The 12,672-nt window shown below is 33.9% G+C and overlaps 1 protein-coding gene across 1 annotated transcript; it reads right to left on the minus strand.

Annotated features, from left to right (window-relative positions):
* Nucleotides 1-5,782: 5,782 nt before the first annotated feature.
* LOC106678299 (uncharacterized) lies at nt 5,783-8,976 on the minus strand. The gene is made up of 3 exons (XM_014416735.2): nt 8,803-8,976; nt 7,638-7,682; nt 5,783-6,141 (listed from the first exon to the last, which is right to left on the minus strand). The coding sequence occupies exons 1-3, from the start codon at nt 8,928-8,930 to the stop codon at nt 5,871-5,873; spliced, it is 444 nt and encodes a 147-aa protein (XP_014272221.1). The 5' UTR covers nt 8,931-8,976; the 3' UTR covers nt 5,783-5,870.
* Nucleotides 8,977-12,672: the final 3,696 nt, after the last annotated feature.

Raw genomic sequence — 12,672 nt, forward strand, 5'->3', positions numbered from 1 at the left:
AAAGTATGAAATAATCTAATCACTTTGGCTCTGACTACTAGTCTGTATGCCCTGAAGATGCCATGCAAGGTGGGGCAAACGTTGTCTCAATATATATACTTTAATTACTATTTGAGGTTTTCTTTGACCGCACCCGGACCATATTCCTTTTCTATTATTACAAACGGTCAATCAGTGATGCTCTAGAACGAATAATCTAATGTTTAGCTGTAAAAATTAATTAATCCAACTGCAGTAGGATTTATTTTAACTTCTAATTATATTTCATTAAGAAGTTGTTTTAGTTATATAGTTATATCATATCTGGGAAATCTCTACTCGTTCTACATTTTTTTTCCTAACCTTGAACGAGTTTGTTCAATCTTATCTTCGGAGGTAGCAGTCGGTTAGTGTTACAAATATTTAAGAATTATCATTTAATGATTTCTATTGAACCTCATGCTATCTAAGCAATTATTTACCAATGCAATCAAATCTACTTCCTATATCCTTGAAATCAACACTCATCTTTTCAGAAAGACATCATAAAATCTTATGTTTTTTTTCTCTGTGAAATGAAAATTATTCTAGTCATTTATGAAGTTGGGTTTTCGATATAAAACCTGTCCGTATGTAGCTTTGCAATAATTTGTTGATTGAATCCCACAACCAATTTTTAAGTTCGATATTCCTCAGAAATGGCCTATGAGTGTTTTGAAACATGAACTCATAATACTAAAAAAATATTTTATTACACTTCATAGCTTACTTTAATGACAGAGAAACAACTTCATTATTCAATGGAAACTGTTAGATTCTTTCCTCGATGTTCAGTGAGCGACTCAAAGACAATTGGTTTCATTAACTTCGGATGATTCATAGATGGTGCTTATAAACTGTTCTGTTGATGAAATATTGTGTATTATATGTGTCATGTTTTTTAAAGTCAACCTTGAAATTGACTTAGATATAAATTGAACACTATTTATTTAATTAACCTATTTAATTTATTAGCATTAAATTTATTTTAATATATATTGTTCCGCATGACGAGAATACCTCTTAATTTAAATGATATAGAAATTAATTAGATTTTGTTCTTTTAATTCTAAATAAATGAAATTCTAATTTTTACCACAAAGAGATAATTCCACCACAAAACTGATTTCAGTTTCAGTTGCGTCGCATAATGGTGCAAACAATAGCGTTTCATTCTATACAAAATACCGCATAGAAAAATTGTATTCAAAGTTTAGGCGCTTGGGTGTTCGGATATTTTTTTTAAATTGTATAATTGTTGAACTTTTGAAGCAATTTTAATCAAAACAAATTATGTATAAAATGGATTATGAAAAAGAAATATGAGGAGGCAATCTATCTGAACACAATTGTCACTCATACGGGAACATAAAGAATTAGAGATTCGAAAATAATATTCTTCATCTAATAAAAAATAATTAAATGTTTTCAGTAATTCATTTAAACTTTTTTGAGGATTTAATTCTTTTTCAACTTCAGAAAACAAAAATTGCTTACAATTAAAAATAAATAAATATTGTTTTTACATAAACCATATCATTGATACAGATATTGTTAAAAACGCCGAAATTTTGTGAATGATGGTAGAAACAATTACAACCAAAACCACAACCACCTAATGAATATGTCTTGTCTATCTTATCTTAAGCATTGATAGTGACTAATTTAATTTTTACATCAATTCAGTATATCGTTGAAAAAAGATGAGTCTTCTTTTTTCAACGATATACTGACTCTCTGAATGAGATTTGATAATTTAGACCAATGATTCGCCTATTTCTATTTCTTAACTTAGCTGAAATTCTCAAATGATTCTATAAGTGTAGATAACTAATTCATACGTTTGGAAGAATTTGTAAAATGGTTTGGTTTCAGGATTTTGCGGTTTGATCTTATCATACAGCCTAACATTCCTCAAATTCAAGCCATTTTTTGATGCAGACATGAAGGAAAATTAAGGAAATATTGCACGATTTTTTTTAATTAATCCTTTTAAGACTTTCAGATTAAAACTGTTTCTATGACGTCTCTGAGACCTTTGTCTTTAAAATGAAGGTATTTTTCCCAAGTACTCACTGATACTTGGAGGAGAATATATAAGGTAGGTGGCACAAATATGGCCTACCTTAGGTTTGAACAGCTGTAGCCCACTCAATGTCCAATCAATTTGCCTGAAATTCAGCCAACAACCTGGGGTAATTATCAACTTTTAAAATAAAGTAAGGAAATCAATTAAGAAGTAAGTTTAGGAGGAATTTCGGGCGTTGACACAAACCATTACCAATAGTCCATTTTAAGGCCAGTGGTCCCAAATATGGGCTACAAATTCAACTTTATTTTGTTACCAAAAAAAATCAAAATTTAATTTCAACATGATTTAAATCATAAAAACGTTTATTGTTGAAGGTATTAATATCATATTGATCAATTCAGGACCTATACGAATACGCCTGACAAATCAGCTGCCACACCCACCACACAATTAGCAGACGAAAGTTGGACACATGAAGGGAAAATGGATGTTTTAAACTCTTCTTGCATACAGAAGTAAAAACTGACCTTCTCAGACATTTGAAGGTCAATGCCATCTCCACATCAGGAAACCTGTGAACTTGTTTCATTTCGATTTATTCAGGCAAAACTGCCCTCCTACCCAATTTTGGCTCGGATATTGTTGGAAGTGAATTGCGTCTTCCCAGATTACGCCTATAGGCAACAAAACGCTCAGCTGCTTTGAAAGTTTTTCTTATGTCCTCAAGGTGAGGGCAGTCATACAAGAGGCTGGATGTCATATCTCACTAGAAGCAAAGTACCCAGGATAATCTCTCACTCCAATTCTATGTAGATGGGCTCTGGGCTCCCAAGTAATCATGACCAATAACAGTAACATTGATGAGAAGTTTAGCCGAAGGAAAACTAGTGGGTGCATGAGGAATTGGCATCTGGGATCCTTCTTTGGCTAAGGCGCCGGCCAGTTCGTTTCTCCAAATAAGAAACAAAAGAAACGTTCATTTGCCACGGTGGTGACACTTATGAGAAGCTCCTTCAGATGCTGTCTTTCCTCCAAAACCTCATTTGGATTTGCTGATTCGTTGTTGCAAAGGCTAATTATGGCAGCTTGTGAGTCAGCGGTTCTTGTGATATTCTTAGCTAATTGTATCTCCAGAGCCAGACGACTAGCATGGACTTCCATATCAAAGCTGCTCACAACACAACCAATAGGTGCGGCTAAACATTTCAACGCCAAATACACTCCTGCTCTTCTGTTTCCTCTTTCTCCAATGACTGATCCGTCAGTGTGTATTTAAAGTTATTCTTTCTCCGGAAATTGGGTGTTGAAAGTTTCCAATGAAACGACCTTGAGTTCATTTGACGGAGTATTCTGCTTGGAGTTTGGAGATAATAGACTTGTGCAAAAGCTGGCAGTGCGGTGAGGAATCAGGTCTTGTGCTGATGGGAACTGTTCGGGATTCCGAAGAGACTGGATAAGGCAGCACTCTTCCCTCAAGGATTTATCTTTTTGTAGGAATTTAGTTTGTGTGACCAGTCATCCTGCAGTAGGTGTATGTGTAGCCAGAATTCGATTTTACTCCTCCGGATTCGTTCACTAATGACTAAAAGCCCTAAGGTATGTGAAATATCCCTTGGTCTGTATCACCTGTTCGTTAATTATTGGTTCTCTGTTTGCAGCATTCTTGTATGAGAATGTAATGGCGTCCGTTTTTGTGTGTTAGATGTATGTTATGTCTCGCTGTTGTCTGTGATAAGTTGGGCTGCTGCTGTGGCCTTGTCCATGGATTTTTCTGCGTTCATGCAAGCTGTGTATATATCATATGTCATCAGCATATAAACAGATCTGGACATCGTCTACCCTCATCCTGATTCTGTGGGCAGTATGGATGTTAAATACGATTGGCGTAAGGACCAAGCCTTAAGGAACACCACAAGTCTTGGGTGTGAAGATTTCAGTTTTAATGCGGACTAAGAATGTCCTGTTTCTAATGTACGATTCAATAGTGCCGACCAGTTGGTCCGGGAATTGGTGAAGCTTGGGTTGTTGAATTAGTGTGGAGACCGCGTGGGACGCTCTAATGTATATCTTTTATTGTGATTGTTACTAGTTGGTCAGATGCAATAGCATTTAAACATATTTGGGTCAACAATTTCTTTAGTCACCAGGATAAATGTGACCAAACACTCTAGGTGGAGGGTGGATTAATGTGACCAAACACTCCAGGTGGAGGGTGGATAGATGTGACCAAACACTCCAGGTGGAGGGTGGATAGATGTGACCAAACACTCCAGGTGGAGGGTGGGTAGAAAGAGGCAATTGATAAGTGAACTGCGTCCGGGTTGGATGTTGCCCCAGTAAATGCAAGGAAGGTATGTTTTCCATCTGACGCAGCCATGTACTCTATCCGGTTTTCGTCAATAAAGTTTTTTCCACAGATCCCGTGTGGTTATAATCCCATCTGGTTGATGGTGCGTTCAAGTCGCCAAGCAGGATGCAGTGGCGATTACATGTGTCCTCGAGCCTGGTGAGAGAAAGGTTGTTGGTAGGATGGTTGTACACAAAAAATAGAGGTCGGTATAAACTTCCTTTCAAAACTTTTAGTTCAACCGCTTCGATTTTGTTCGTGTATGCTCGTTTTTTTTGTTTTTTTTCCCTACGCCACAGGAAGGCTATTACGCCATTTTCCCTCTCGCAGCCCAGTACAATTTTATTCGTCCTCTTAGTTGGTCCGCATCTCGCTCAACATCCTCCAGACCAACACACGCCAAAAGATGGTCCCCATCCATGTCCCCCATGTTGCATAGAGGACATTTCGGGGAATCTACGATGCCAATTCAATGGAGGTGTTTTTGGAGCAGATCATGTCCTGTCACTAGCCGAAAACAGGCCACTCTCTCAGCTCAGCTAAGATTGCCGGGGGTTCTTTTTTCCATATCCAGTAGGCTCTCCCACTTCTTTCCTTCCGCTTGAACTTTGTGTCTAGCACTTGTACTGTCCTTATAATAAGCGCTTATAAGTGATTTCACTGTTCTGTAGGAAAGTGGTATAGCAGGCTGGTTCTCTGCACAACCAAGTTTGGCCAACTTGTCAGCTTGCTCATTACCATCTATGCCAACATGGCCAGGTATCCACTGCAGGGCTATAGTGTATGTTCGTGTAATGTTGTACATCTCTTTCCTTATAGAGAAATGCACACTTTCAAACCTTGCCTGCTACCATAATCCTTGAAGAGCACTGGAGGCTTTTGGTGAGGACATAGTTCTAGTAGTCATCATGATTGAACACAATGTTTTCTATAATTCTTTTTGATATGCTGGTGGTGCTTGGTTAACTTTGCATCAGTAAGTCCACCAGTTTTCCTGAAAAGTACTTTCAAGATGGCAGTTGATGATGTATGATTGGTTTTTCTTATTCATTGGCCTTGATAAAGGCCTTCGAAATTTGTAACTCATAATGTTGCTGTAACGATTGGCTGCCTTGCGGCAACGGGGTACACGTTCAGTATCCTCGATACTATTTTCTGCAGTATAGTGCAATAAGGACGATGAGGACGAATATACTTCTCCTCCAAACATATAGAAACAGATGCTAACTTTTTTTTTTCAATTATCCAATATTTGTATTATTTTTCGCCACTAAGCCATAATTGGACCTGGGTCATATTTGGGTCAACTACCTTAGTTTAATATTTCTTTGTTATAATCAGGGAGAAAAATATTTTAGGGTGTAAGAGGGACTGATAGAACAGAAGAATTCTGAAGAATTTAATATCAAAAATTTAATATAAAAAAGAGTCTTAACGATTGAAACAAATGTATTAGTAAATAATTTAAATACATCAGCAATAGCCGCTAAAACAACCATAAATATTGAAGAGAAAATCTATGTCTCTGCTATAATCTCCCTCGAAGTGGACGCTGACATAGTTGTAACCTATGCCTCCTCTGGTAATCTTGGCTATACCTTCAGACCTCGCCTGGTTCACTCCTTCGATGTAGGTGATGGTTCCGTCGAAGCCCCGATTGTTCATGGGAAGGTCTACATCCACTGTCACCTTACCGATGAAACCGTACCTCACGTAATCACTGGAAACACCTTGGCCTGCTAGCCTGAATTCAAAAGATAGAAAGGATTAATGTATCTTAGTGTTACTGTAAGTACTCCCTGGATTTTGGTTGTTAGAAATACATTTGAGGATAAAATTTTATTATCATTAGAAAATTCTTTTTTTTTTTTTTAGACACATATACATAACAACTAAATTTGTTGTAGGTGACATAGTGACATGATACAAACATGTAGAGAATCTACCCACTGATTGAACTCCAATAACATTTCTAGAGGAGAAGACCTCGAGGCCATCTTCTTTTCAGATGCCTAGGATTATTAGGTAATGAAGGAGAAGCCAGGTTAGAAAAAAAGTGGATTTGTGACATGTGTCATCGGCATATGTGGTTAGGATAGTGTTAGGGTGGGTTGGGATGTCAATTGTGAAAACTGTATAAAGTATAGGACCAAGGATAGTACCCTGAGGTACACCAGCAGACTGACGGATTAGGGATGAATAAGCGCCGTTGTAATTTACTTGAAATAATCTGTCGGAGAGATAAGAATAGATAATGAGGAAGTATGTAGAGGGTAGGAATTTACGGATCTTGTATAGCAGTACCGGGTGGCAGACTCGATCAAAAGCCTGTTCAACATCAAGAAAGACTCCAGAGCAGTATATTCCGCGCTCCAATAAATACGAGACAACATCAACTACACGATGGCATTGCTGGATAGTGGAGTGGGATGTTTGCAATCCAAACTGGTGATCTGGGATTATGTGGTTGGAATCAAGGATAGGGTACAGGCGTTTTAAGATGAGTTTTTCAAGGATTTTGCCCATGATAGGTAACAAAGAGATAGAACGGTAGGAGGATGGGTATTCAGGCGGCTTTAGAGGTTTGGGAATCATTTTGATTATGGATAATTTCCATGGGGAAATTCTAAAAATTACTTATGACCGTTACTATAACCGGAAATATGGAGGTTAAAGGAAAAAAATGGCAACAATAAAATCCATTTAGATGATTAAAAATTAGGACTATTAGCAGAAAAAGGAGACAATATATATACTTTAGCTTCACGTTTTATTTTTCATTGAAAGCAATAACTAAAAAAATGTATAAGTTAGGTAATTATATGTTACAATATAAGTTAGGTAATTAATTATATGTTACAATATAAGTTAGGTAATTATATGTTACAATATAAGTTAGGTAATTGTATGTTACAATGCAATATTATAAACAAAATTTCACCTAAAAAGAAGTATAATTTTTATTTTTATAATTTGAACGAAACTCTGAAGTGGCTTAGTAACCTTAATATTCTTTTTTCGTAAAATCCTCGATTATTCACAATATTATTTTATCAACTCTATTGCTGGACTAAATTTTTTTCTAATTTTAGAAAAACTTCTATATAACATGATTTTTGTCCCATATTAATTAATTTATTTCTGATTGTTTTCAGACAAAATAATGACAAATTACTAAAATATACTTGTTATTTATGAAATAAAAAAATTGTTAAATAAAGTATTTAATGTGAATATTACCTGATATTGTTTCCTCTATGTATAACTCTTGTCGAGTACATCACTCTGAAAAATAAAAAAAAATATTGAATAATAATTTCAATGTTCTTTTTTAAAAAGAAATAAATAACAGAAAAAAAACTATCGAGTACGTATAGAGATAATTTTTGTAATTATGCATGGAATTATAAATATAATTTTCAAACCCCATAATTAGCTAATCGTATTAAATATTTTTATAATTAATAAAAAAAATATTCTCCTTTTTTTTTGGATTGTTGATTTTCCATAAATTCCTCAACCATGAACAGAAATGTATAGGTGGAGAAAAATAAAATAATAAAATTATAATTTATCTAGTAACATTTAATTAACTGGAAAAATTGTGGATTTTTTTTTAATTATGCATTTACGATACATCTGACAGAAATTAATGATCACTATTGCACCTAAAGACTTAGTGTTATGAAAAGGTAATTGTAATTAAATTTAATTTTAATTTGATAATTGCACTTAATTTGGGTCAAATTACATTTTATTGTAAAATCAGCTCCTCCGTTTGAAACTACTGAATATTGGTTGAAATTCTGACGGTCGAGCTTGATTTTGATCAACTCCCTTCCACAACCGTTGGTCTAGTAACATACTGCACCCGACACATTATGGGTTGTAGTGGTACAGATTTTTTTTTTTTTTAATAGGATAGTTAGCACTATAATGTTACAAGTGACGATTAAAAGAAGAATTTTAATAAGAAGAATAATATTAAATTTTCCCTTTTAAATTTTAAATTTTCCTGGAACCAAATTGACTCTTCTATATTAATAAAATTTGATTGATGCAGAGGAAGATAGCAAAGAAAAATCTTATTAGTATAATTGAAGAGGTTATATTAAAAATAGAAAATTTTTAGAAAGTTAACTATTTTCTTGTTAGAACTTGTTGCATTCTTAAGTGTACATAGCCCCTTCTACCTCCAAGTATCTCGGTTATTAACTGGATTTTGAGGTTAGAGTACCTCACACTAGCTAGATAGGCACCCATCCCCTTCATCTAGACTAAAGATTCAAAACATCAAAAAATACAATATGATCCAGCCCCTTCATCCACTTACACCTGCAATTGTCGCTTTTGCCCCTTTTTAATATCCTCAATTATAATTGTAATTGATTTTTGCAAGACTCACCTGTCACGTCCACTCCTTGCACGTATACCCCAATTTATGTTTCCACCATTGTAACTTAGCAAATCTGATGCCGTGACATTGAATAGCCCCACGGTAACAAGAACTATAATGGTACTCAAGACTTTCATTTTGAATGAATTTATGTTTGTAAAGAAAGATTTTATATCTGGCCCGCTGAGTGTGTTACTCAATTATGTGACGTTGTGCATTATCTACCATCTTATCTTGAGATGGGAATTCACAAGAGTTCGCCTGATAAGTTTTCTTTTGAATTTTTTTAATATTTTATTTATAATGTATTTATATAAAAGATAGATGAAAAAACTCAAATAGTAATTCCCCAATTTATTGTGAGTCAAAGTTTCGCCCCACTTTGCAGGGCTTCATCAGACATTAAAAAAACAACCAAAATAATGTAACAAAGTACAAGAATGTATAACATAAAATAAAAGTAAACTAAGATGTGGCTTACTATGATATAAAATGTGTGAAACTTTATTTTAAAATGAACAAAATAAATTAATGAAAATAAAAAAAAAGATGTAGAGTGAAGAATATAATTAAACAAGAATTACAGCAAGGTATTAGAAATTTAATGAAAACGTAAATAATAACAAATAAAAAAGAAATATAAAAATAGATTACACACTAAAAGATGGAGAAATAAGGGTAATATGGATAAAATAGAGGACAAGAAGAAAAAGGAAAATCATGAACAAAATTTGTTCATTATTTCTTCCTTCCTTTTATTTACTTTTTTATTTGTTGTTATTTCAGTTTTCATTAATTGTCTAATATCTTCTTGTAATTCTTGTTTATTTATACTTTTCACTTTACATCTTGTTTTTATTTTCTTTAATTTACTTTGCTAAGGTTTATATAAATTTTCACATATTTCAAACTATATTTAACCAGACCGTAGTTTACTTTCGTTTCATGTTATCTACTCTATTACTTTGTTATATTATTTTAGTTGTTTGTATCTTTTTTAGCCTTGATGAAGCACTGCAACGTAGGAGGAAAGGTTGGCTCACAATAAATAGTTTGATTACTATTTGAGTTGTTTTGTTACAGCTGCCGGGCCAACTTCCTTTTATATATTACACACGGTCATTCAATCATCTTCCAGTAATATATTTATATTGTATTTGTATAATAATAATGAAAGGCTAACGAACCCGAATGCCACTAAACGCTTTCTGCATACATCCTACCAGTGATGCACCTCCAAACCCAATTCTATCAAATCAGTTTTAACGCAATCTTCCCATCTACATTTCGGTCTAGCCCTCGGAGGTTTACCCGTCGGTTCAGTGTTTATTACCATTATGGGGATCCGCTCGTTACTAAGGCCTACAACCTTACGTCTTATCAGCCGCAATGATATAACCTGAATTATATTTACCGGGCCTAGGTCGCTTAATTCAGCGTCATGTAATCCTCTAAATTCTCCTGTTAAATCATCCTTTTTCGGATGTATTTTGAGTAGTACTTTATTTAGTTCTATAGTTTTTTTTGTCCTCATCCAATAATACCAAATCATCAACATATCCAAGCTGCGGTATTTTACCTCACAAAGTTAAACCCTTTTTGGTAACCTTCACACTTTTAATGACGTATTCTAGTGCTAGATTAAATGAGATGAAACCTGACCAGGCCTAGAATTTCTCAAAATAATTATTACCGATTTGTGCCTTATTAAATGTTTCGGTCATGCACATCCGTACGAGAATTACTAACTTATTTGGTATTCCCTGTTCAATCAGAATATTATACGGCTTCTGGCGGTCAATAGAATCGTAAGCCTTTTGGAAATCTATATGAAGGTGATGAACTACCCCGTTGTATTCCAACCTATTCTGCAAGGTTTGCCGTAATGAAAAAAATTGATCAATAGTTTGAACGATTTTGTTTAAAACCACATTGCTAGTCACCGATAATTTCTTCAACGTATTCCGTGATTTGACTAGTTAAAATAAATATTGAATAACATATAGGAAGGAGTGAGATTTCCCGATAGATTTTATAATTCGTCATCGGCCCCTTTTTTGTTAAATTTGTTATTTAAATATTTTTGAAATCTATTGGAGGTAAATCGCAAATTATATACATATTACAATAAATTTTGCACTATCTGCGTAGACTAAAAAAATTGTTAAGGAAAAACATCTTATGCAACTGCTATAAGAAACAACTGATATGTCTATCTTTTTTTTTTTTTAACGTATTGATGACCTCGTGTCTTAGTAGTTTTCCAACATATGTGAAACTTGCAGGAAATTCAGCACTTATTATAGGAAAAGGGTTGAGAGGTCGAATTGGCTTGAATAGTTGTTGTTGATTATTGCTTAAAGGCGTAAAACCCTCTGGTCATCAACGCCTATGGCATGATAAAAGTAAAAAAAAAATGATAAAAATATAAAAAAAACAAAATAAAAATAAAATAAATAAATAAAAATCGAAAAGGAGTTATAATTTATAAAGTGAGCGATGTGCTTTTAAAAATTCAAACACTAATGTAATTTTAGCTTCCTCATCTGTGAGAGCTTCTGATAAATTTAGGGTCAGTCCTATCCTGTTTATTGTTGGCAAATAGTGAGTACATTCTTCAAAAATATGTCTAATCGTAAGAATGGACTGACAATATTTGCACGTTGGAGGTGGCAGTTTTCTGATCAGGTGAGAGTGCGTGAGGAGAGTATAACCTATTCTCAAGCGAGTTAGAGCAACTTCCTCCCTGCGGCTATTTCGGTAGGATGTTGACCTTTGAGTCTAGGGTTGATTAGTGTTCCATAAATTAAAAGAAAGTATATGTTACCATCAAACTAATTGCTGCTTAATCAGGAATAATTCCATTTCAATAATTATAAATAATTTTTTTAAAATTTATTTAATGATATTCATAACTGTATTTACATAAAGATACACCCAGTAAATTTGATTTAAGATTATAATGGTATGATACAGGGGCGTAGAGAAACTACTTATTGGCACTCTTATAAAATTTCTATTCTAGAAGGTCTCGAGGCATCTTCTTTTCAGGCGCCTTGGAGGATTGTCAGAAATGGGAGAGGAAGCAAAGTTAGAATCAAGTGCGTTCGAGAGTTTATTACTGAGGGATTGATATCTGGTTTTGGGCTAGATCAGTTACTTATGGTACATTAAGGTCCTTGTGGATGTTAATGAAATTTTAATGTTCCTTTTTATCCCTCAGATTATCGAATGACCGGGAATGTCCCTTGTGCTATGCGTCAGTTCTTTATTCGAATGTGATGGATGTCATGTTTCCAATACGAAGGAGCGGCGATTAAACAACAAGCTGTTTCGGAAATTGGTGGCTTTCATGTGACTTGGTCAGCTTGACACCATTTCATGCCTGCTTGAATTATTTTATTCCTCATCTCGATTTAAGTAAATATATTTTTATATTGACAGTCCTTTGGACTGATACTTTGTTAACTATTTTGTAATTTTTTCTTTAAAATTGATTTACGTTAATATATAGGAAGTATATATATTTCTTTACATTATTTAAATTAGGTTTGATTAAGAACTAGTATAGAACAATAATTAAGTCAGGCTCCTGTTCTTTGGCAGATAATAATAGGTATGAGTCCGGTTGAAAAATAGTTATTTCACGCCAATTTTTTATTACTTTAATGAAAATTATGTGAACATACTTGTCTAAGTAAATGGGTTTTTGAATTACATTTAGAGGGAAATTAAAAATGGCCATTATTTCAAAATGTAAACAAAAATTAATTTTTTACTCGGAGCACCATATCATTAAAATTATCTATCTATAACAATAAATAACATAACAAAAATTCTGATAGAGCTGTTTAGGTTCAATGCTTCCCTGTTTTTTAA

Source organism: Halyomorpha halys, unplaced genomic scaffold (genome assembly GCF_000696795.3).
Source record: "Halyomorpha halys isolate HHAL.00 unplaced genomic scaffold, Hhal_1.1 Scaffold134.1, whole genome shotgun sequence".
Lineage (NCBI taxonomy): Eukaryota > Metazoa > Arthropoda > Insecta > Hemiptera > Pentatomidae > Halyomorpha > Halyomorpha halys.

Bases quoted from the DNA above. Each gene is read 5' to 3' on its own strand.
- LOC106678299 (XM_014416735.2), bottom strand. From the start codon at position 8,930: ATGAAAGTCTTGAGTACCATTATAGTTCTTGTTACCGTGGGGCTATTC. The intron at 7,683-8,802 runs GTGAGTCTTGCA...TTTATTTTTCAG, and splicing joins GCAAGGAGTGGACGTGACAG to AGTGATGTACTCGACAAGAG. The intron at 6,142-7,637 runs GTAATATTCACA...TTTTGAATTCAG, and splicing joins CATAGAGGAAACAATATCAG to GCTAGCAGGCCAAGGTGTTT.